Below are 24,121 nucleotides of genomic sequence, written 5' to 3' on the forward strand. Positions count from 1 at the left end.
TGTCTACAGGGAAGTCTAACATTCAACAAATTTAGAGTATAACTTTTCCAGTAATACATGGCTAAACAAAATAATATTTTATAAATAAATAAGCTTAAAATAATTGTATAGGTAACTGCAATGAAATTACCAAAACCCATTGACAAGCAATGAACATGGGACTTTTGGACGCCCTGTGTGTTTGGAGTGCAGCTAGAAATTCAGGTGTCCCCCAAGAACTATGAACACTCATATGCTTCTCATTTGAATAGCAACGTGGGGCTTTATTGTGAAAGTATTAGACGGAAGTAGCATTTCACTCTGTATCTGTCTGACTTGTCAGTGGTCTGTGGACAGCAGATCCAAAGGCGCAGCAGCACAGTGCGTCGAGCGGAGAGATGGAGAGAGAGCTGGCCGGCCCTGACCGCTTATAAACCGGAGAGGAGAACATCACATGAAGAGGGAATAACCATGTTTGATGCTGAATAAACAACAACAACACAGCAAAACCCGGATTGCCTCAGAGACACCAGCGTCATGGAACCAGTCCTGTATTGAGGTGAGTGCCGCCGCCGCCGTCGTGCGCTGCTGCGGGTTTATTTCTTACTTGGCGCGTCTGGACCATCCTGATGTTTATGATTAGACATTTTGCAGAGCCCTTTTTATGTGCTGCTGGTGTCAAGAGAAAGATGAGAGCATCAGGAACAAACCTCCAGGTGCTGAAGATGATGATGAGGAGGAGGAGGACGACGACGAAGAGGAGAGGCTGGCGTGTTTTTGGTGTTCAGCCCCTATCCATCCCCACAGTCTGTGATGAATCCTGAATTACAATCGGCTTTTTGATGGTGTTAGCGGCTCGTTTTTAGGCGTTTGGAGCCTCTGTATGAGACTTCCCGGACTGGTGGGGAGTCGCTGTGTAAAAGGGGGCTTTCCCAATAATCCATTTAATAGCATCGAGAGAGTAAAGTCTGGCCAGTCACAGGACGGCTCAGGGGCCTGATGTGATGTTATCTGATGTGATCTGAGGTGATGTGAAGGCCCACTCAAGATGATCCAAAATCAGTGTGCCGACTCGTGACTTCTCACGCAGGCTCCCATTCATGTCCTGCTGTCTGGACCTGGAGATGTCAGCCATTCAGCAGAAATCTGCTGCCGATTCCCATTCATGAAGTCCATTACGCAGCCTGCACAACACTGTTGGCTTTAAATAGGCTCTCTGGGCCTGCAGCCTGTTTTAGGCCCGCTATTGACTTTCTCTCGTGTATCATTTTATAGGCTACAGTCAGTTAATATGAAGCCTAATAAGCCTGATTTTAACAGGAAACTGCTTTTATATAGGACTTTGCATCATTGCAATATCCTGATGATAGAGGCTTTACTGCTCTCTCGCACTGTGTTGTGATTTTATAGTAATTTATTCAAAGACAATGGCTTATTATTTCCCTTATTCTTGAAGTAAAGTATATAATACTCGATTACTGATATTGTTTTGTTGTAATATTTAAGCAGAATCCCTTTAAATATTATAAAAGTTGTGCTTTCCACAGCTGACCCGAGCTCATACAGTAGCCTATGCCAAGTCCTTCCAAGCTAGCTACTCTGCAGGGGGTGGACAGAACAACAGATATTCCTTACAGTATAATGCAATCCAATACCACCACAAAATGTGTAATATATATCTTTGCAATATATATATTTACATCATAGTGATATTCTGATATTTAATACAGCTCTTTTGTTGTAATATTTATGCAGAATCCCTCTAAAGTCAAATTTAAAAAAAGATTCTTTCTCTAAAACCTAAGATAAGCCAAGCTATGCTACACCACTCAGGCCAGACTGTCGCCTATGCAATCCAATGAATCATCACCACAAAAAGGCTTCTCCCATGGTTCAATCAACACCTGTCTGTCAGTGTGTCAACAAATACCGAATAGAATAAACTTTTTTTAAACAGTTTTATCACAAGCCACCTAGGCCAAAATGGAATACTTCGCTTGTGCACACATACATACTGTCATGCGTAAGTATGTATGTATGCGCGAGGTAAGTATGCACATATATACATACTTAACCTCGCACATACATACATAATCACCTCGCGCATACATACATACTTATGCAATGGCAGTATGTGCAAGCGTTTAAGAATGTGCAGGCATGCATGTATGTATGTGCAAGCGAAGTATTCAATTCTCATACAGTTTGAGGCAAGCGAGTTTGCAAACTCAAATACAAACAAATACTAACAAGAACATTGTAAAAGTACAAAATATGATAATGTAAGAAAACAGTTGAAATACACAAGTGTTAATGGCAATGACCAATCCATAGCTGGCCAACAAAATCCTTCACCACAAAGTGCAAAATGTCATAAGTAAAAATAATATACATGTAATTATCAGATAGTTTTTTTTTACATCAGCTTCAGCTCTTCGACACCCAATTAAAAACCTGTCTATTCCAGTTACTGGCACACTCGATGCTCACAGAGGTTGTGCAGTATTTATCCTCTGCGAGAAGCTTGTGGTCATCTGTGAAATTAGTTAGACCTGGTGGGTGAGAGACAGGAAATGGAAGTCAGTAGCAGAATGTGCTTCTCCCACGCACTCCGTCCTTTATCACTGGCTGCCATATGGATGCCTGAGCTCACTCAATATTTACATTGTCACTGCTTGCCAGAGAAACCACAAGAGAGCGAGAGAGGACACACTAATTAATGTGTTCAATATCTGTATGATAATTTCAATTGGTGAAGAACCCACAGGCAGACTGGCAAGCAGTGGTCAGCTTGTTTGTGTCCAGTTACAGTTTTGTGATGTGGTGCTCAATTAAAACATTTGAGGTACTTGTACTTTACTTTAGTCTTTTCTTTTCTTTTCCACATTAAACTTCTACTCCACTACATTTCAGAAGGTAATATTATACTTTTTATTGTCTGACAGCTTCAGTTACTTGTTACTTTACAAAATAAGACTTTTACATACAAAACATATGCAAAGCTTATAAAATATAATGTTGTGTTATATGTCAGACTACCCAACTGTGTATACAAGTACATTTACATTTACATTTACATTTACTCATTTGGCAGACGCTTTTATCCAAAGCGACTTACATTTGAGGAACAACATACAAGCATCAACAGAGCATCAACTACAGATCTACAACTGACAATACATACTCGTAAGAGCAGCAATAAATACTAGTAAGAGCTCACAGTACATATCACATCAATGGGGTAGATACCTAGGGAAGGAAGTAAGAGTTAACAAAAAGTGCAATCAAAACAAAAAGTGCAATCAATACAAGATCATTGTAGGGGATAGAAGGAGAAGAGCACAGGAAGTGCATGTTAGAGGTTAGGAGTTAGAGGTGTTATAAGAGGAAGTGTTCTCGGAAGAGATGAGTTTTCAAGAGCTTCTTGAAGTTAGAGAGGGACACCCCTGCTCTGATGGCATGTGGTAGCTTGTTCCACCATCATGGTGTCACAGTTGAGAATAGCCGGGACTGGGATTGCTTTGTGTGAAGGGATGGCAGAGCCAGGCGGCGTTCGTTGGAGGAGCTTAGCGGCCGAGAAGGAACGTAAGTTTGTATTATGGAGTTTAGGTAGATGGGTGCAGACCCAGCAGTCACTCTGTATGCAAGCATTAGTGACTTGAATTTGATTCTGGAGGCCACGGGGAGCCAGTGGAGGTCACTGAGTAATGGAGTGACATGAGTCCTTTTGGGCTGATCAAAAACCAGACGCGCTGCTGCGTTCTTAACCATTTGTAAGGGTTTCACTGCACAAGCTGGAAGACCTGCTAGGAGGGCATTGCAATAGTCGATGCGAGAGATAACCATGGCCTGTACCAGAAGCTGGGTGGCGTATTGAGTGAGGTAGGGCCTGATTTTCCTTATGTTGTATAGAGCAAAGCGGCATGACCGAGAGACAGCAGCAACATGGTCTGAAAAGGACAGCTGGTCATCAATCATGACACCCAAGTTTCTCACCACCTTGGTTGGAGTGATGGTTGCGGAGTTAATTTGTAGTTTGATGTTATGGTGGATAGATTGCTTGGCTGGAATGACCAAGAGTTCAGTCTTAGAGAGGTTTAGTTGAAGGTGGCAAGCCTTCATCCATGCAGATATGTCCGATAGACAGTCCATGATCTGCGCCGGGACAGTGGGATCGCCTGGCGGGAAGGATATGTAAAGTTGCATGTCATCTGCGTAGCAGTGGTAAGAGAAGCCGTGGGAGTGAATGATCGGCCCTCGAGATGCCCATTGCTGAGAGAGCGGATAGTAGGATCCTGTGGTTGACTGTGTCAAAGGCAGCTGATAGGTCAATCAGGATAAGAACCGAGGATTGGGCTGCAGCTTTAGCTGACCTTAGGGCTTCTGTTACAGACAGAAGAGCCGTTTCAGTAGAGTTTTTAATACTTTTGAGGTTTGGACTGTTTATTGGGCAAAACAAGCACTGTGAAGGTCACTTTGGGCTCACCAGTGTATTTACAGTTGGTATTAATACATTTACTTAAGTAAAGGATCTGAGTACTTCATCCTTCACTACTCAGGAATGCCCGCTCTCCATCTTCTCATTATGTCTGGTTTCTTATCACTGGTTGCATCTCTCTGCGTCTACACACACACTCACACAGATAGCTTCATGCAGTGCGGTGTATCAGTGTCTGGATCAGGACTGTGGACCTTTCATAATGTCTGTCTGTGTGCACATCACAGTGAAGGTGGACACTCTTCTCTCTGTTGGCCCTGTAATGTGTTGATACAAACTCTCCAGACAACATTCAGTTGCATCAGGGAGGGACGATAACCTCGTTATCAGGGGTCAGGTCAAAGGTCACTGATCTGCTGCTCTGAAGTGGACAGATCTAAAAGTAGGTAGAGAAAGGGGTCTATTACTGCTGACTTCTGCTCTTCCTCCTACTTCGTCTGATCCCCCTTCCTTTATCCTTTATTCCTCTATCTACGATTTCTCCTGGGATTTTTATCTTGTGTCCCCATCTCCTCAGATTTTCCTTTCATTTCCACCATCCTTTCTCTTTGTTCAGTGTTAAAGCTGCTTTACATTCTTTCTTCCTTGCTGTCTTCTCTCTCTCACACACACAAACACACACACACACACACACACACACACACACACACACACACACACACACACACCTGAATGTCAACTGTAATAATTTGTGTTTTGAATTCTGTAGGTAAATCAGTTTTACTGTTGGGTTATTTACCCCTGTTAAAATGGTTATTTTGACCAAGTTTTGAACGCAAGCTCAGGTTTTACCATAAAACTGTCCCAAATCACAATAATCATTTGTTGTACAAACGATGTGCATATGAAATTGAATACTGCAAAGGATACGTATTTATCAGAAACTAATAGTGACATGTATGTTGAAAAATAGCTACAGTAGAGTATAACAGTTCATAGCCACATCATATATATAGTTTGTGTAAATAACAACTGGGTCAAAACAAGTCTTTGTCTTAGGTGGTTTTCTGAATGGTAAATCCAAAAGTACTTTGCCTCTCATTCACACACATTCTCACACTCTCGCCCCTTGGCAGCGAGCTGCTAAAGTGCTGGGTACGTTATTGCTCTATTGACCCAATTGACATTTCATCTGCTGATTATTTTCTTGATTAATCAATTATTTGTTCTATAAAATGTCAAAGAATTGTGACTGATGTCCATCGCAGTATCCTACATCCCAAAGTGACGTCTTCAAAATGTCTTGTTTAGTCTAACGGTCTAAATTCCAAAGCTATTCAGCTTGCTATCATACAAGGCAAAGAAAAGCAAAACATTTTCACAACTGAGAAGCTGGACGGGCAAAGTGTTTGGCATTAATTGATTTAAAGTTGAAACAATTACTTCACTAGTTGATTAGCCGATTGACAGAAAATCAAACAGCAACAATTTTGATGATTGATTCATCATTTCAGTTATTTGATCAGGCAAAAATGCCCAACATTCACTGGTTCTATCCTCTTCAATGTGACGTTTACCTGCTTTCTCAGTTTACCGCTGCTTTTATATTCTTTTAAGTGAGTTTTTGGACTGTTTGCTCTCAAAGAGTAAACGATAAAAATAACCATCAGAACAGTCAATAATTAACATAATCATTAGTTGCAGCCCTAAATAAACTTTAAATATTATTGCAGATAGGGCTACAACTATAGTCTGTTTAAAACAATGGACGTAGTCTCTGTAAAGTTACCCATTTCTGAAGAGCGATTGTGAAGCTCAGTGTGGTTGTCTCTGGCAGTCACCATCTCAGCAGTGGCAGACTCATCTAACACCAGGCTAATCAAAAAATGGGTAAAGAGGTGGAGCATTGGTGAAGCTAAGGCGGGCCAAATAAAGCCTGGTTGCTGCTGCTAGCCACCTGTGATGGCATCGACCCATTACTCAAAGCGGCCTGCCCTTAATTATGCATTACTTTAAGCGGTAATATAATTTAAATAGGTGGGTTAGATAAAAATCAGTCAGTTATTCTGCTGTAAAAGTGGACATTATGACATGAGGCTCTACAAGGATTGGCTGGCTTTTGGAACCAGCCTCAAGTGGCCATTTGAGGAACTGCAGTTTTTGTCACTTTGGCTTTGGCTTCATTTCAAAGAGGCAACCAGAGGTTGCGACTTGGCTGCAATTAACAATTAATTTAGAATCATATTAAATAGAGGAAAGCAGCACATCCTGACCAGTGAGGTGCTGGAACCAGAAGATTTTTGGCATTTTTACTACCTATTTTAAATGACTTAAATTATTAATTGATATTATTTTTCAGACTATTGACTAATTGATTGCTTCAGCTCGTACCAACATGCTTTACATTAATACCTAGACGTGCATGAACAGCATGTAAAAATCATTGGCAATATGTATGGACCCAGAAATACAATATCATTGTTGTGCTGTTGTTCTCCATCTAACTTGTATGACAAACATAACATATTTGATGTCCTTAAATGTCCACAGTCTTATATAAGAACACATGATTAGTAGATTCACATCGCACTGATGTTGTGTATGTACAGCACTGTACTGTACTGAGTGTGCTGCTAGCTGTGTGCTGTGGAGTGGAGCATGCTAATCTTAGAAAACATGGCTGGGCCCAAACTCCCTGGGGTTGGGATCACAACATCACCAATCATCTTCATCAGCCAGTCACTGAGGGTGTGCTGCTGGCATGAAATGGCTTTGTTTGGATATAGGAGTCTGTTAAACTCCATATACAGTGTTTATCTCTGTAAGTACATGGAGGTATGTGTACACACAACTTTAAAAAAACAAATCCTTGTACATCCGTTGTGCTTGGCTACAGCATCATTTCCTCAGTAGCTCTGTATTACAAAGCACAACACAGTATTAATCAAGCATATGTAATTCTTGGCTCTGCACAGTTCAGTCCTTTGAGGGCTCTACACGTACACAAAGTGAACGTGTCTTGTGCGATGTGTTTTGCAGGCTGCAGTTGATAGCTTCTCCCTGCACAGTAATGTGTCTTTCCTCTCCTCACCAGTCAGTTTACTGTTACAGACAGAACTCCCAACCATCTGACAGAGATATTAGCCCATGTCCCCTGGGTAAAGAAGCAGCAGGAGGAGGAGGACGAGGGGGCACAGTAGTGGTAGATATTTACAGCAGATAGGGAAGAGATACAGGAAGGAGAAAGGTTTCTGAGGCCTGAAGGATGGAGGTGAACATTTTTAGATTTCCCTCGACTCCACTCAGCCTCAGAAAGAAAGAAAAAAGAAAGGAAAAAAAGAATGAGGGGAGTCATGGGGTTGTGAGACTCTACTTAGTGCCTCTGCTCCCCCTCGTCCTGCAGTGTGTCTCCCTTTCTTTATGCTGCCCTTGTCTCCTCCACCTCCACACACTCACTGATTGTTTTAGCAGCTGGCCTATGGAGCAAAACATGCCCCCCTCCAGTGGGGGAAGAAGTACTCAGATTCTTCACTAACGTAAAAGTACCAATACAACAATGTAAAAATACTCCATCATGTCAAAAGTCCATCATTCAAAATCATACTTAAGTAAAAGTACAAAAGTATTAAAAGCAAAATGTACTTAAAGTAGCTATAATCGATATTTTTATTATTGACTATGTGAAAACAGTGGGACAAGTGAAAAGTGAAGTGAAATATGAAAAGTGTCTCTCGTAATGATGAGCCTATACAGAGAAACATTTCCTGAATCTGCATCTTCCCTCGGCTTTAAAGAGCTTTATAACGAGTTTCAGATCATTGTATACTGTTTTGATGCACTCTCAATGCCCATAGCGTCTTTTTTGGCCGAAGCAGGCAGCTGTTGTTAGTTAAAAAGCTCTAAAACCCTACTGTTCACTACCTGCCCAGCACCAAACAGCAGACACAGACACAGTTCACAACTATCTGATGAACATAGTTGAGAATTTAGCAGCTAAAGAGCCAGGTGTTTCACTCAGGAGTTGGTCGAGACCAAAAACAGAGCTAAAGGAGAGCTAATATTGGACTTAATTCATCAGGTGGACAGAAACACGGTAACTGCTGGATGTGTAATAAGCAACTGTTTCCCTAACAATTTCATTATGTTAACCTGAAAAGTAACACCAGGCTGAAAGCAGCCCTCTGCTACTCTCTCTGGTTGAAAGTTTCAAGTATTTTACTTCTGACCACACCCAGTATCACTGATAGATGCCCAGTGGTTCCCAACCTGGGGGTCAGGCTCCCTCCAAAAGGTCACAAGATAAATCGGAAGGGTCATTTTTGTGTTTGTGAAATATTGAATAATGTTACTATATTGGGCCTGTAACAATCTACATGAACAAATTGTAAGATGTTCAGAGGGGAGGAGTTGAGGAGTTGTCTCTTTGGCGCAGCTGCTAACAACTCATAGACATCTGAAACGTGAAAGGACCTCAACCAAACCCTGCTTTATTATCATTAAAGTGTATGTCTAACTATTTTAAAAGGTTATCACATGTTTTTTTATGTACATATCTGTCAAATAAATGTCTTGGATTAAAAAGCTCAAATATTTCCATCCATCCATCCATCCATCCTGGAGCCAATCCCGGCAGCTGGAATCAGGCGAAAGGCAGGGTACACCATGGACAGGTTGCCAATCCATCGCAGGCACACACATGGACAAACAACCAATCACACTCACACCTAAGGACAATTTATAGCCACCAATCAACCTAGTCCGCATGTCTTTGGATGGTGGGAGTAAGCTGGAGTACCGGGAGAGAACCCACGCAGACACGGGGAGAACATGCAAACTCCACACAGAAAGGACGGGACGACCGGGGTTCGAATCCAGGACATTCTTGCTGTGGTCCCAAATATTTCCCATTAACATTTAATTTAGTAGAACTATATCGTAGCAAAAAACGTGAATACCTTAAACTTCTACTTAAGTACAGTAGAGTAGTTACTTCCCACCACCATAATTTCTTCATTATCTCCCTGTGTGCTTTGCAGTATGTAGTCTGCTTCAGTATGTAGTCTGCTTCAGTCTGCTGAGCCTCAGAAAATCCTGTCCACTTCCTCCAGCATCTCATGGCTTGAGTTTCATGCTGACTAGATGAATGAATATATGTGTATGTGAATGTGTGTGGGGGGTGGGGGGGTGGGGGGGTGGGGCACATCCTTATCTTTGCAGAAGGGCAAAAGTTTTAGAAATGCACCTCGTGTGTTGTTGTTTTGCTGCTGAATGAGTGGAAATGGAAAGTTGGCTCACTGCAGGTTTTTAAATAGCTGAATGGGTATTGACTTCCTCGCAGCCAGCAGCAGCAGCGGCACACACACACACTCACAAGGGGAGCGAGATAATTATTACAGTAACACTTGGTGATTAGCAGTTTAGCTTACAAATCTTGTTTGGCTTGAAGTAATGAATGGATGGATGTTTGGATGAATGAAGTGATGGATTCATGAATGAAAATGGATATGGAGTTTTTAAAAATTATATTTCCACACATTTATCAACTCTGTACCACTTTCTAATAATGCACTCTTTATAAAATGTTTCTAAGTTGTAACAGCTTTATCGCCAGGTTGTGAAACATCTCTTTAGCTGTTCGGTTATAAAAGCTGGTAATCAATTTATGAATGTACTTTATAATTAGCCATAAAGTCTCCTGTTATAAATGTTAATAAGTTTTTGGTAAGTGGTGTATGCCTAGACAAAAGCCAAAAGGGATGTAATAATTACTATTTTATAAGCAGTCGAATACTTTTTTTATAGCATTGAAATATTTAACTGTCTCTATGAATTGGTGTGGTTGAATTACATTCTTTGAAATTTCTAGAAATGGAATTTCAAAAACTTCAAAAGCTCAAGGTTGACAAATTCAGGTAAAAATGTATCCGGATTATCCAGTCAAATTAGTGACCTTATGGCGCCTGGGAAGTGTCATGGAGGGAAAAAAAACCCAAATTGTGTGCAAGAATGACCAATTTGTGTTCTTGATTTAATAATTCAGTATCATAGTATTTATTAGGCCTCTTTCCCTCTTATAGAGAGACTTATGACCCACAAGACTGAGGGTTTATGAACTGGATGGAGGTTTTTTTTTGTTTTGTTTTTTACAGTGAAACAGTCCCATATCCCGATAAAGAAAGGATCTTAAAGATAACACACAGAATTGTGTTTAACCAACTAAAACCTGAAATATACATATCAGTCCAAGATCAAAATAAAACCATTTTAAATCTGAGAGAGATTGAATGAATTCAGATGGATGGTTTTCAAAGTAAAATATTTCATTGAGACAAAGTCCTTAAATATTTACTTTTGTTTGCTTCCATAGTGAGCATGGGAGAACAACCACACAGTGATGCATGCATCTTAGAAATGTTGTTCATCCAATTAAAACAGCTTAATTTGAGACCCCTGACCTCCCACTTCTGCACACTAAGTGAAATAAAACTAAGCTAAATGGCCACAGTATTGGCACTTCAGATTCATCTGGGACGTCAACACAGACTTCCCTTGCCGTTTGTTGTTATTATTACTCTCTAATCCCACCCTTTCCTTTACTTTCTAGTGTCTTAATCCATCACAGCATTCCTCTGAAGTTCTGACACCGACCAAGTCTCAGCATCTAAGAGTTTCTCTCTCGACGCAAGCCAAGAAATTGTCTTTCAAAGAGCCGGGACTCCTGTGTACCTCCCCTTATCATATCCTGTCTCTGATCTGGCATATTGTTTCAGATCTGTGCGAGAGGGAATGAAGAGTGAAAGAGAGACAGATTTGCTTGTAGTTGAATGTGTGTGTCAGACTTAATTCATGTGGAGTGATTTGGTTTAAGGGTTCAATTTCAGAATGCCAACATTTGAGCGCATATTGGAAGTGAACCGCCAAGTGAAGCCCAGCAGCTCTGAGAATAAGCTCTTACAGCTTGCGAAGTGTTGGCCATCCCCGTGCATATGTCACCCAGCCTGCCCGCTCAGACAATTCTCTTTTATCTGTGTGATTTACAGACAACAATAATGAAACCAACACGTGTTTGATTGTGCATTAGTCACTGATGTGCTGAGGCAAAGAAAGAGAGAAAAGGAGGGGGGTGAAAACAGAGGACTGAGTCATACGAACACACATTTCATTTCGGGAAGCAGAGGAATGTAAGGCTGAGTGGACGAGATGTGGCCTTAAAAATACAAAGTATTAGTAAAGTAGAAAAACAACAGAGATAGATTGGAAATAAAGATTAGCTGTCCACACACGTCCAGATAATTCACATGATCTCAGTGCTTGTCAGAAACTATCAGTTGGTAACTGATGGAGGCACCAGCTTTCTGGATGATTTCTTTTCGATCTCCTGTCACGTTGAATCTGTCGTTTTCAAACCTCCATTGCCAAATCCTGGCTATAATCTTGAGCTGCCACAGATTCTGGACTGTTCAAAGTGAATAAATTCTTGCTTGTTGTCACTAGGGCCGTAGTTGCCACTGAGGACAATGATGTCATGGAGTCAGACATTTTAGGAGAACTTGGGGGTTTTAGAGACCAGGAGGGAGTTTATAGTCTACGCAGGTGGATATTTTATAGGCTGATTCTAGTGATTTTTGGACTCAATGTATTTGGTTTTGACTTCTTTTAGGCCAATAAATATAAGATTCACTATTTCCTTGCATTGTGAAGAGACGATGAAAACTGAAAACCATGTGTGAAAATTCTCCAACTTCTCAGGCTAAATTCATAATTTAAAAGTGCATTGGATTGTCTGAAAAATGTTTTGTCAAAAAACTGAAAACTGGCTTGTTTTCTTAGCTCCTAAAAAAATTGAAGATAACATGGTTTTCACAGGACCGATAAAGGACTGTATTGGAAAAAAAATTAACAATTGACTAAATAAATAAGATGTTAAACAAACTTAAAATAATCAAGGAAATGCTAAGACTTTATTTTTGGTGTAGTGTCACACCTACTTGGGGTAGGGGGACTCATTTCCTCTAAACAAATATATGCAAATCAGAATGAAGAATCTGTAGACAAGGAACACGACTTTGGTATCAGAAACATTCTGGCAGCCTATTTGAGTAGTATTGACCAATCAGGTTTGAGCTGCCTGCATGCAGGTAAACACTCAGAAACCCATCAGTGATCGTCTGAGGACGATTTAGCTTTTTATTAGCTTTTAAAAGTTATCTGCATTCAAACTGTCACGAGATGTTAGCGATGGGTCACAAGACTGCAAACAATGATATGTGAAAGGAAGAGGAAATCCCGGCCCAGATATCTGTCATCACTTAACCAGATATCCACTGGCTGCACCTTAAGTTCCAAAAACATTGGCTGTTGGTTGCCCCCAGAGGCTAAATTGTGGTCAGATGATAGCCAATTAGTTTCAAAATTGTGACTCATTCATCTCTGCATTTCTAAAATCCTGGCTACGGTCCTGGTTATCAATTTGAAAGTTGCACATTTTGTATGAAGGAATATGGGAATAGCGAAGATTGGAGGCGATCTTGATGTGAAACAAAAATAATCTTTACATAAAAATATGGGACAAAGTAACACTTGATAAACACTTGTAACAAGAAGACTCCATTTTTCATGTCATCAAGATATAATTATTTTAATGAAATACAATCAAAGCTGGTTGAACAGTCGGCTTCATTCACACATCATTTATTCTTTGCACCATCACACATGCAGGCCGTTCCACATCTGATCCAAAGCCAGGAGTTACACAAGGACATGCTGAAATATTTTACTTGCATCCACACTAACACTCTGCTCCTCTTCCTCCTCTCCAGCCTTGCCTCGGTGGGTTGGCATGGCCCAGTGATGAACGGAGCGGTGGTGCCTGGTAGCCCGGAGCTCTCCTCCTCGTGCCCACTGCCTGACTGGCGAGAGTTCTGTCAGCTCCATGCTCGAGCCTCCGCTGCAGACTTCGCTGACAAGTTCCAGCGCTTCCTGTCAGAGAACCCGTGCTACGACTCGCCTGGCGCCGATGTGAGCTTCTCACAGCACTTTGCCCACCACTTCCTGGAGTGCTTCTCCGCGGCGCTGACCCAGGCCCGGGAGAACCAGGCGTCTTCTCCGGGGGAGGACGGCTCCAACACAGCGCCCAAGTACAGCATTGTTCCTTTCCTGGGAATCCAGGGCTGCCCGCTGTCCTACGGTCACGACCTTTATCAGAGACGCAAGGACGCCGGGGCTTCAAGTGAATCTCTCGACAGCATGGACAGTGGAGGTGGAGGGATAGATGTGGGAGGCAGTGGCACCACCGCCTCCCGGGGCCCCCAGCCAGCCCACAAGGTGTCTGCTCTGGGACAGTCCCGCAGCTCAGAGGACGTGTCGGTCAGTCACCCAAAAGCTCGTTTCAAGAAGGGGTTCTCCCTGAGGAACATGAGCCTGTGTGTGGTGGACGGGGTGAAGGAGATGTGGCACAGACGGGCCTCCCCTGAACCCGATGGCCCCTCTGTTGGTGCCAGGAAAGCTAACGGGGGAGTGGGAGGAGGGGAGGCTGCAGGGGGAGAGAAGTGGTCCCAAAAGCTGCGGCTTCCCAGGGGTTCCCAGGGCCACAAGGCTGAGATGCTGGAAATCCAGAGGGAGGGAGCGCTGAGGTTCATGGTGGCTGATGACTCAAACTGTATGGGCGCTGCACAGTGGCAGAAGTGCCGCCTGCTGCTGAGGAAGACCAAGAGGGAGGAAGGAGGCGAGAAGTTCCTGTTGGAGTTCTACGTACCACCCAAGGTACACATGCACACGCCGACATGGAGGACTGTTGGGCAGAAAACATAGATCTAGTACTAAAGTCATTAGTTGCTTTAGGAATGATTTGATCAACAACAAATACATTTACAGCAAATCTGCCTAAAATGTTGGTTCTAAAATCTGATTTACTGCTTTTCTCTGTTTTATATTATTGTAAATTGATTAGCTTTGGGTTTTGGACTGCTGGTCAGTCAAAACAGTTAATTAAGAAGATCTCACACTGCTCTCTGCAAAAGTGAGAGGTGCATTTCCCCCTTATTCATTTCTCTCATTTTTAACAGTGTTGTTCAAGGTCTTAGTAGTAGTTACGCCCACTGCATCAAATACTAGATGTTTCCACCCCTGCCTGACAAAAACAAAAATGGACAAACATAATATTATCATAATATGACATTGGCAATCCTTACAGGAAACAGGGTAAGATGCAGGAAAATCAGTATTTTTTTACACTCCTGTTTGGCGTTTAGTGTCCATGTCGTCCAGATCACTTATTATTATTTTTCAACAGAATCATTTCTATCATAGCAGATTTTTTCCAGGTACAGTGAGGAAGTAATTGTGTCCAGCCACTCTTTAAACATCTAATTGAACATTAGACTTCAAGATTGATTGAAAAAATGATCAACACATTAATAATACATGAAATATAATCATTAGTTGCAGCCCTACATGAAGTCCAGCCTGATAATCCAAGCCGTCTGACCCTTACTGACAGCCTGAGGTAACTCACGGATTTTTAGATTATTGCCCCTGACCTTAAGAAGGTCATGGTTCTGTGCAGCTGAGTGTGTGTAAATCTGTCACTGTGCTTTGATCAATGCTGGGGAGAGGGGGAGAGGGGTAAGGACAGGTTGGAAGCAGGCGTAGGAGGGAAGGGTGAAGAAGCTGGTAGAGAGAACTGGAGACTGTGAGAGAGAGAGAGAGAAGTAGCTGTTACATTGATTTCTGTAAGGGGGAGTGGATCACAAAGATTCCCTTTCATGTGCAAAAAATAAATATCGATTGGTTCTTCGTCTTTGGCAAACTGTCTGCTGTGACAAACTGAAAAAAGGAACCAAAATGGTTTTGTGAGTCACTCAAAAACTCCACAAGCCACAAGGGGAACATATAAAATTAAACTTCATAATTGTACATCAGCAGTTTCATGTGTTATGTTCCATTAACGTCCACACGTGGGAAAATTATCATCAGCTGAGGACTGGGCTGAGATAAAGAGAAACTTCAGAGCTGCTCTGAAGTGACACATTAATTAAACACACACATCTCAACAGGCCTGCCCTGCAGACTCTCTGAGTTGTTTTATCACTGCTGTTCAATTCAGGTCTTACAAATCATAACAGTGCAGAGTCAACAGTGTCGAAAAGATACACTGACTCGTGAAATCTCACTCTTGCCTGCTTCTGGCAGACTGGCTCTGGCTTCATCCCTGTCATGGCTATCAATCTGCCGATTGCTCCGTGTGAGCAGAGGCGGCACTGCAGCACGCTAACTACCTGCATTATGACACAGCTGCAGGCCCTGAGACGAGCCACTCTCTGGTTCATGTCATAGACTGTATAAAATATGTTCACACCTTCCAAAGTAACATGCAATAACAGTAAGAGTAGATGTAAGTAACACATCATATGAATTGTTTGTTATTGTAAAAGAAGCAGCTTTAAGTAAAAATATTCAAACTTGCCTAAAAATACTAAAAGCTGTTTGGGCTATTTTTGTTGTTTGCTGGTGTGATTTTCTTATTTTTGTGGATAACTAATTTCCATTACTGTGGATGTTTTGACAGTGTTACCTGTATTTATAGAAGGAAAAGAAAATTAAAAAATATCCTGAGAAAATGCCACTTTTCCCCTTATACTTAAGCGTAATATGCAGTAGCCTATTCACTGAGCGCTGAACACTGAAGTGTTAAGCTTGCAGGGTAAAGTTTTGTGTCAGGGCCCGGCCTCTCCTTCACAAATGTAATAATGTTGGAACATTTGTGAACAGTTCACAGAGCTGGGTTTAGAAAAAAAACGCAATATGTTTTTGTCACTTTGTCAATATTTTTACATTAACAATAGATCAAATAATATGTGTAATATGAGAGGGATCATTTCTCACAGACAATTATCGGCTGACTCGAGTTCCCTTCAGCTCTTAGCTTTTTTTTGTGTTTTTCAACTTGTTTTGGTTTAATGCCCCCCAACTTGACTGTTTTTACTCTCACTGCTCTGACCAACAGATGGCTGTTTTTAGTGAAAAAGCTCATTAGGTAACCTGAAACATAACAAATTCACCACAGTAACATGACAAATATCTCAAAACATTGACCAATGAAAATAAAACAATCTGTATGTAATATGTGTTTTTTGCCATTTGTGTGGACTAGTCCTTTAAGTTTTTTTAATCAAAAAGACCACACCACAAAATGGTAAGACTGACCACACCAACTTACTTCCTGTAAGAGCTGTGTGGTGGAGCACGTACAGCCATGTGCACTGGTTAACACTGGTGTGCACTAACTAAACCTTTCAACAGACAGTGAACACTGGGCTTGTTCTGTCCACAGTAGGGACAGGAAATGGTCAAACGGTTTAATAAAGGAAGTGGTTTTTGACATTTGATCCAGAGAAAGGAATTGTGGGTATGGACGACAGCCAGCTACGCAGGCAGATCAAGATGAGAACAGTGTTGCTCCAGACAGATCAGCTGATAAGCCTCTGCTAGACTATCAGTCGGCCTCCTTGTCGCTCTGCCTCTCCTGACACACACACACACACACACCACAGCTCAAACACACTCATTCGATCTGTTAAGATTATCGTCTGGACCCAACTCTCTGCAGTAGGCAAACTGAGGCCAGGATGTTTTCTGTGTTCAACCGCTTGTAAACTCTTCCTGTTGACAGTTACAGTCAGTCGTCAGGAATAATCGCTTAGAAATACAGTGAGAAATAAGAGACTACATTAAACTGAGCTGTGGAGTAATTTTAGCAGATTGTGCAATCTTTTGTAAACTCTTCCCTACTGTTTTAATAATAATTAAAATGCGTGCCACTGATTTAAAACTCTTTTTAGTTTGCAGTTGGTCGGGACCTTTGTTGCATTAGTGAATACTGACCTTATATCTATGTTGCCACTTTTGTGCCAAGTAACCACCCACCATTATAACTTACAATTCAGTTAAATGTGACCTTTTATTCTGTGTATGCTTGCATGTTCACTTCAGTCCTCAAAGCCCAAAGTGAGCATCCCTCTGTCAGCCATCGTGGAGGTGAGGACCACAATGCCTCTGGAGATGCCAGACAAGGACAACACTTTTGTTCTTAAGGTAGGAACCGTAGCCATTTTACAACCACATTAACATAACTGCACCTTCCTCAGTTTCAGATGTAACTGCTATCAAAGAGCTAGCCCATGCCCTTGCTGAGTTAACATTGGATTTGCCCTGTTCTGTACCCTGATGTGGTTCTTTGAACAGAGCTCAGTGTGTGATCGCAGTGTTTGGCTGCTTCCATAGGTGGAAAACGGGGGAGAGTACATCCTGGAAACCATCGACTCGCTGCAGAAAAACTCCTGGGTTGCTGACATCCAGGACTGCATAGACCCTGGGTAAACCACCAGATAAATATTTGCTGTTTGCTGTTGGCTGAAGATGGAGAGAAGAGACGGAGGGGTGAAGGGTTGATGGGTAGGGGAAGGAGGGTTAACATACACAGTCATTAATCATCAAATTAGTAGAGTTTTTGACAGGTTGCTTTAGCACAAACATTGGCGAGCTTACACCATTGACATTCCTCCACAGTTTCCTGGGTTAGTGGACGTTTGTCGGTGCAGTGCAGGCCGTAAACAGAAAGATTATTTGTGTCCGTGTTTGTAGGATGTGGATGTGTGTAGAGTTGTGTGTTAGGACTCGATGATGTTTGTTTGCACATGTGTATACGTTCTTGCGGTTCTCCTGACCTGCCTTCTTGTGTACAGTGACAGCGGCGATGACATCGAGCTGGCGTCGTGTCCTCATGGTCAGGCCTCCAAAGACTGCTCCATGGTGGCCTCTTGCAGCTGCGAGCTGCTGTCTGAGGGTGAGAGAAGACCCACTGTTACATAACATACAAATCTTTTGATCCTCATGAATTTGTTCAAATAAAAAAAATGTGTTTAGGTGTGTATCGCGCTCCGGAGAGGCCATGTCCTACAGCAGCAGAGCATTACAGCGCCTCCTCAGTCCGCTGCAGGGAACCCCCCTTCACCCAGCACCCATCCCACATGCCTTTAGAGCGCTTCCTCCAGTCCCAGGGCTCCAACTCTTCCACAGGTAATAACACATACGTTTCAATTGCATATGAATACTCAAAAACACAGAAAGATTACAGATACAGAAAAAAACCTTGATTTGTTTTGACTCTGCTCAGGTGGCAGTGAAGGAGCGAAAGAGTCAGACGGGGATGCCAGCCTGGCGGGTTACCCATGGTTTCATGGTACACTGTCCCGCGTTCGTGCAGCTCAGTTGGTGCTTGCAGGCGGGGCCAGGAGCCACGGTCTCTTCGTGATTCGACAGAGCGAGACGCGGCCGGGGGAGTACGTCCTCACCTTCAACTTTCAGGGCAAAGCCAAGGTGAGACAATAAGAGAGAGGAGACATAGTGTAATGTTATGTGATTGAGTTGTACACTCCCTGTAAATTAACTAAGAGTGAGGGGTGATAGTTTATGTATAATGAAAAAATGCCCATCACAAGTTACCAGAATCAAATGTTATGTCTTCAATTTGCTTATTTTGTCTGGCCAATAGTAAAAGTGTATGTATGTAGTGAATTTAAAATTATATGAAATGAAAAAAGGAGGACAATTCTCATATTTGTGAAGCTGGACCTAGCTCCCAGCTGCGTTAAATTCACTCAAGCTTGTTCTCATGACATTCTGGGATGCAGCCACTGCAGCTGACAGCAGACCAAGTTGTTCAGGCCCTGGAAAAGATGCAGTAATGTCCATGTTTTGTGTTCTCTTATGTAACATGATCCTTGCACATCACATCCTGCCAGCCGGCAGTGTTGAGGAAGTGTCAGCCTTGACATTCTGTAGCTCTGCTACCACAGCAAGACACCTCTCAGATAATGTCCTGACCTCTGTCTTCGGCTGTCTGTTTCAGACGTGTCTAACACTTTCCCTACCCTCTCTTCTATCATCTATCTCTTCCTCGTCATTGCTTTCAATCACAAACCTTACTTGCCCTTGTTAACGTCCTGTCTCATTTTCTTCCCTTTCCTTCTCCCTCCCAGCATTTGCGGTTGTCAGTGAATGAAAACGGGCAGTGCCACGTCCACCACTTGTGGTTTCACACCGTGTCAGACATGCTGAGACACTTCCACGCCCACCCCATCCCCCTCGAATCTGGAGGCTCTGCTGACATCACATTACGCTCCTATGTACAAGTTCAGCGAAGCTCCACCACAGGTACACAAAACACAAATTTTAAATTCTCACACACATGCTTAAAACCACACCATAGCTGTAGATTTATTTGGAGAGGCCATATATGTTCACTCTCTAATTAGTACAGTTGATGTCAAGACACTGTCATGGTGTTTTTTATAACATGACTTTTCATGTCTAATATTTGTACTGTAATATTTGTAACCTGGACCAAGTTAAGTAAACCACAACAGCTATGAAAAAGGCCCATTATGCAAGTAAAAAAAGGTTTGCTCAGACCTATTCATTACTATAGTTCGACAGATACTGGATTTTTGAGGCCAATATTGATATTTGAGAGTTTAAAAAGTATGATAATGATATATTAAGACATCTCTCCTCTTACAGGACGCTGAATTCATAAGAAATAAAACATACTTTTTCTCACTTCAGGACACTCAGAGCTTTTGTTGCTACAGCCTCACTTGGTCTGGTATGACCAGAACTAATTTAAACTAAACTTGCTGTGTAACTGACATTAGCAAGTCAGTATGCTGACGTTATTTAAATTTAACACATGTGCTACTGTTACACTAGGTTTTAGCATTTACCATTATCACGTAACTGCCTCAGTTGTCCATATTAAGGTTAAAATTGAGAAAGTTCAAGCTTTTGACTTGCAGAGAGTGGAAACATTCTGTAGACAAAAAGTGCCTCAGCTGGACAGTCACTTCACATGTCACCAAAGGATAACTAAAGGTGAGTAGAATCTTCCAGAAAGTCTGATGTGTTGATGCATAGCAGAAGTTTGTCCTTATAGCTGAAGGAAGCAGAGCCCAACCTCACTGAACCCCCCATACTAACACTGCTCCTGCCCTCTGCTCTTCTGGCATGGGATGAATGCCCTCCTGTACAGGAGAGTGAGGGGGCGATTATACCGCAGGAGTTTTGCATGCAGGCCGAGACTCCAGCCCCAACCCACCCTGGTGGTCACAAAGAGGCCCTCTGTTTCCCGAAACGCCGGACCTACACACACTCATGCATTCACCCCCATACAGACACTTACATAAAGTGAGGGTTTGATTCAGGACGTAAAAGGCTTTACTGATACACTGGTCAGGCGTGTCTTTGGCACCAGTGTTGTCGGTGTTATTGCCCACCAAGAGAAAGGATAATACAGGACACTCTGCCTGTGTTTACAAGCTACTCTATGAGGGAGCCTTTTGTCAGCAACTCTCCAGTGTAACGCAACAAACAATTATTAGCAGCACAGCTTCATCTATATTATTAATCCTCTATTCAAATGATTTATTTCTTTTTTCCACAATCTGCTACAGATGTGACTGTGCCTCCAGTACTCACCCCACCCAGGGATGCAGGCTGCCGGACAGATTCAGCCCAGCCAGCTCTCCACCCTCCTGGGATCACAGCGCCTGCAGGGCCAGCTCCTGATACACCGCTCTCCTCGAGCAACTCCTCCTCACCCACCACCCTTCCTTCCCTCTCCCGCAGTGACCCAGGTACTGGAGGAGGAGTAGGAGGAGGGTTACAGAGTCGGAGCAACAGCTCTGAACGCCTGCTGGAGGCCTCTAGTGGTGCATCTGAGGACTACCACGATGCTGAGGGGACTCGCAGGGCCCGAGCAGTGGAGAACCAGTACTCTTTCTACTAATGGGCCCACAGCAGTCTACAGTTGTGTATTTTCTGGATTGGATGAGATGCTGAAAGTTGGAGGAGACATGGGAAGCTCAGCTGATGAGGAAAACGGTCCAAATCACTGGATCACCCGTCGTTTTGTTTGTTTGTTTTTGTTTCAAGGCAATTTCCTGTTTCTCTGATTTGAGAAGGGAGGTGAGATCTTGCCGAGCACTGTGTCCCACTGATGAATCCCTCAGGCCCCGCAGCTTTTGTGTCAAACTCCGTTGTCAAGAATATCAGTGAACAGAAAGAGAAACAGAAGGTAGAAATGGAGATGTGATGGAGCAGGAGACGAGACTTAGATGAGCATAGGCAGAGAAAGCAAGAGGAAGTCATCCAGTGGAGTCATATGGCTTTGATTCACCTCCTCTGACCACTTCCTGTTCACCCTCACCCACAGTTCCCTGGGAGCAGAGCCTGTGTCGCCACCCTGCCGAAGGGTTGAGAGTTTGAAATGACCCTGAAGAAACAGTCCCTCCCCTCAGAGCTCCTACGAGCTCCCGAGAGCATCCCGTTAATGTTTGTAAAGCTGCTTTGAGTCTGTCCCGGATATCCTCACTGTCCCTGCAGGGTTTCCCTACAAAGTCCTGCTCTGGGTTTCTACACTAACATCAGTACATCAATCATGGGTGTGTTAGTGTTAGCTCAGAGATGTTTTTCTTAAACGTGTGCAGCCTAAAGGTTCTTAGTGCCTGACAATTACCTTGGATTTGAACGGACGATTGCCCATAGAGATGAGGAGGATGTCGTTGATCTTTCATTATTCTCACAGTTTTGTTGACAGCTGCAACATACACAGGTGGCCATATGTTATGTTACATATCAGATTAAAAATGCCGAAATGGAAGATGAACAACACAAGTTCAGCCTGTACGAATCTGGCAGGATGGCTCCCATTTTGCTGTCGTACTTGGTTATTTCTATGAGTGTGTGGTGGTGTATTAGAGTCCAAATATTTTTCAATGATCAGTGTGCTACAGTAGTGTTTCTAAAACATGGTTTTCAAGGTCCCTCCGTCTGGTGCTGGTTCTGTATTCAAGCTTATCATATCAATAACCTGTAGATTAGATATGCTGTTAATATAGGAGTTCACTTTGAAGTAATGCCTTTAAGATATTATTATACCAAATCCAGCATTTATCGGAGGGACTGGGGATTTGTTTTTTTGGTAAGATGGTAGTATTGTGTACTGTCTGTGCGGCCTGGTGTGGACAGGAACGCTACAGGCAGTAAGGTAAAGGGGTAGGGTTAGGCTACTAGACGACCATGCTCGAATAGAAAGATGTGACGTTGCTGCTTTACTTTATGCTGACAGAGTACTGAGCTTAATTTTTTTAAGTTAATAATTCAAAACTACAGAATATTTTTCTGTTTTTCTGTAAGAACTGACGTCATGGTCCTAGACATTCATATATATATTACAAAATATCTGTTATAATATCCTCTTAAAGGAAAAGTTATTTGCTTGATATGATACTACTCTCATGTCTGTAAACAAAAATATGGAGCTATACTGCTAGCAAATTAAGAGTTACCTTAGTTTAGCATAAAGACTGGAAACAGGGAAAACAATGTTCCTGTTCTGGACTGTCTCATCCACCGTGGGAGACGGTCCCCAAAGGTCTGCTATAAAAGCTACTCTTTAATGAAGGTGGTGAAGTTAACCAGACATACATTTGCAAAATGTAAAATGTGCAAAGTTTTATGGAGAGTTTCTCGGACTATTTCTTGTCAGGCAACCAGTGGAGACTCCTGGAAGTTAGTGATCCCAACTGGAGTCCATCCAAATATAAATATGGCACATTAACCCCTTAAAATGGTGATTTGTTGTTTTCACCCATCGATATTTGTACAGATTAAATAAATGAGAGATAACATGCTCATTAGAGAGCTTTAGATGTCCTAGTGTGCAGATTTTGTTACTTAGCTGTACAGAGTCAATGTCCCCTGTTCCCAGTCTTTGTGCTAAGCTAAATTAGCTGCTAGCGGTAGCTTCATATTTACCATACAGATGCTAGAGTAGTATCAAGTTTTATCAAGAGTCATCATCTGTCTTTTCAAGCATGGTCATTTAGCTTCGGAGGTGAAATTTCACTTTCAGTTGAAGAGCTGACGGAAAAGTTCATGTGCCAATTTGAATCCTATTTTTGAAACATATTTATTCCTCAGCCGTTGTAAATTACATTTTTCCTATCGAGTCTTATTTATGTACAATTGATTGATTCTTCTTGATGAAACATCCTCAGTGGAACCTGTCTGTTGCAAGAGCCCATCTCACATATCACAGATTGCTCACGTCTCCCTTTTATTTTCTTAACACTTCTTAAAGCAAAATTTTCCGTTGTCTGACTGAGTTTTGAAGAGTCTGTGCAATTTTGTATAAAGTGATGTACTTGACATACTACTTTATATTTCTGTGAATAAAATGTGAACAACCTATTGCACATTTTCAGCAGTTATTTACTCATAAATGTCACAATCAGAGTGAAAATGTAGGAGATTAAAGGCTCAGAAAAGTCAAGAGCTTTAGTGTTACATAAGCCGATAAAAGTATTTAGAGTTATGGGGCACCGGTCTGCAGAGATAAAAATATCTCACCTCTATTCATTCATCTGCCGTGTGGTTTTCTTTTGTTTCAGTTATGTTAAATAAAACACGGTCAGCATATGTTCCATAATTAGGCCCTAATGTGAACACAATTTGAGTTGTAATACATTCAGTATTAGTGCTAGCGAACCACATTCAAAGGTCACAGTTTAAAGTGTTTGACTTGTATTGACCACTTTCAGTCACAGACATTCACAAGGTTTGTTTCTCATATTTAGCATCTTAAGG

General features: G+C 42.2%; 1 protein-coding gene across 1 annotated transcript; it reads left to right on the forward strand.

The window, feature by feature from the left end:
• Window positions 1-330: 330 nt before the first annotated feature.
• On the forward strand, window positions 331-23,725 carry LOC119883611 (SH2B adapter protein 2). The gene is made up of 9 exons (XM_038694358.1): window positions 331-538; window positions 13,237-14,179; window positions 17,408-17,509; window positions 17,699-17,790; window positions 18,160-18,260; window positions 18,341-18,493; window positions 18,591-18,793; window positions 19,456-19,630; window positions 20,926-23,725. The coding sequence occupies exons 2-9, from the start codon at window positions 13,268-13,270 to the stop codon at window positions 21,258-21,260; spliced, it is 2,073 nt and encodes a 690-aa protein (XP_038550286.1). The 5' UTR covers window positions 331-538; window positions 13,237-13,267; the 3' UTR covers window positions 21,261-23,725.
• The last annotated feature ends 396 nt before the right edge of the window (window positions 23,726-24,121 follow it).

The sequence above is a fragment of the Micropterus salmoides genome, unplaced genomic scaffold (genome assembly GCF_014851395.1).
Source record: "Micropterus salmoides isolate LMB-PRFRI ecotype aquatic unplaced genomic scaffold, ASM1485139v1 Ms_hic_scaffold_3, whole genome shotgun sequence".
Classification (NCBI taxonomy): domain Eukaryota; kingdom Metazoa; phylum Chordata; class Actinopteri; order Centrarchiformes; family Centrarchidae; genus Micropterus; species Micropterus salmoides.

Coding starts and splice junctions, on each gene's coding strand:
- LOC119883611 (XM_038694358.1), top strand. CDS start 13,268: ATGAACGGAGCGGTGGTGCCTGGTAGCCCGGAGCTCTCCTCCTCGTGC. Junction 14,180..17,407: donor AGTTCTACGTACCACCCAAG/GTACACATGCAC, acceptor TGTTCACTTCAG/TCCTCAAAGCCCAAAGTGAG. Junction 17,510..17,698: donor ACAACACTTTTGTTCTTAAG/GTAGGAACCGTA, acceptor CTGCTTCCATAG/GTGGAAAACGGGGGAGAGTA.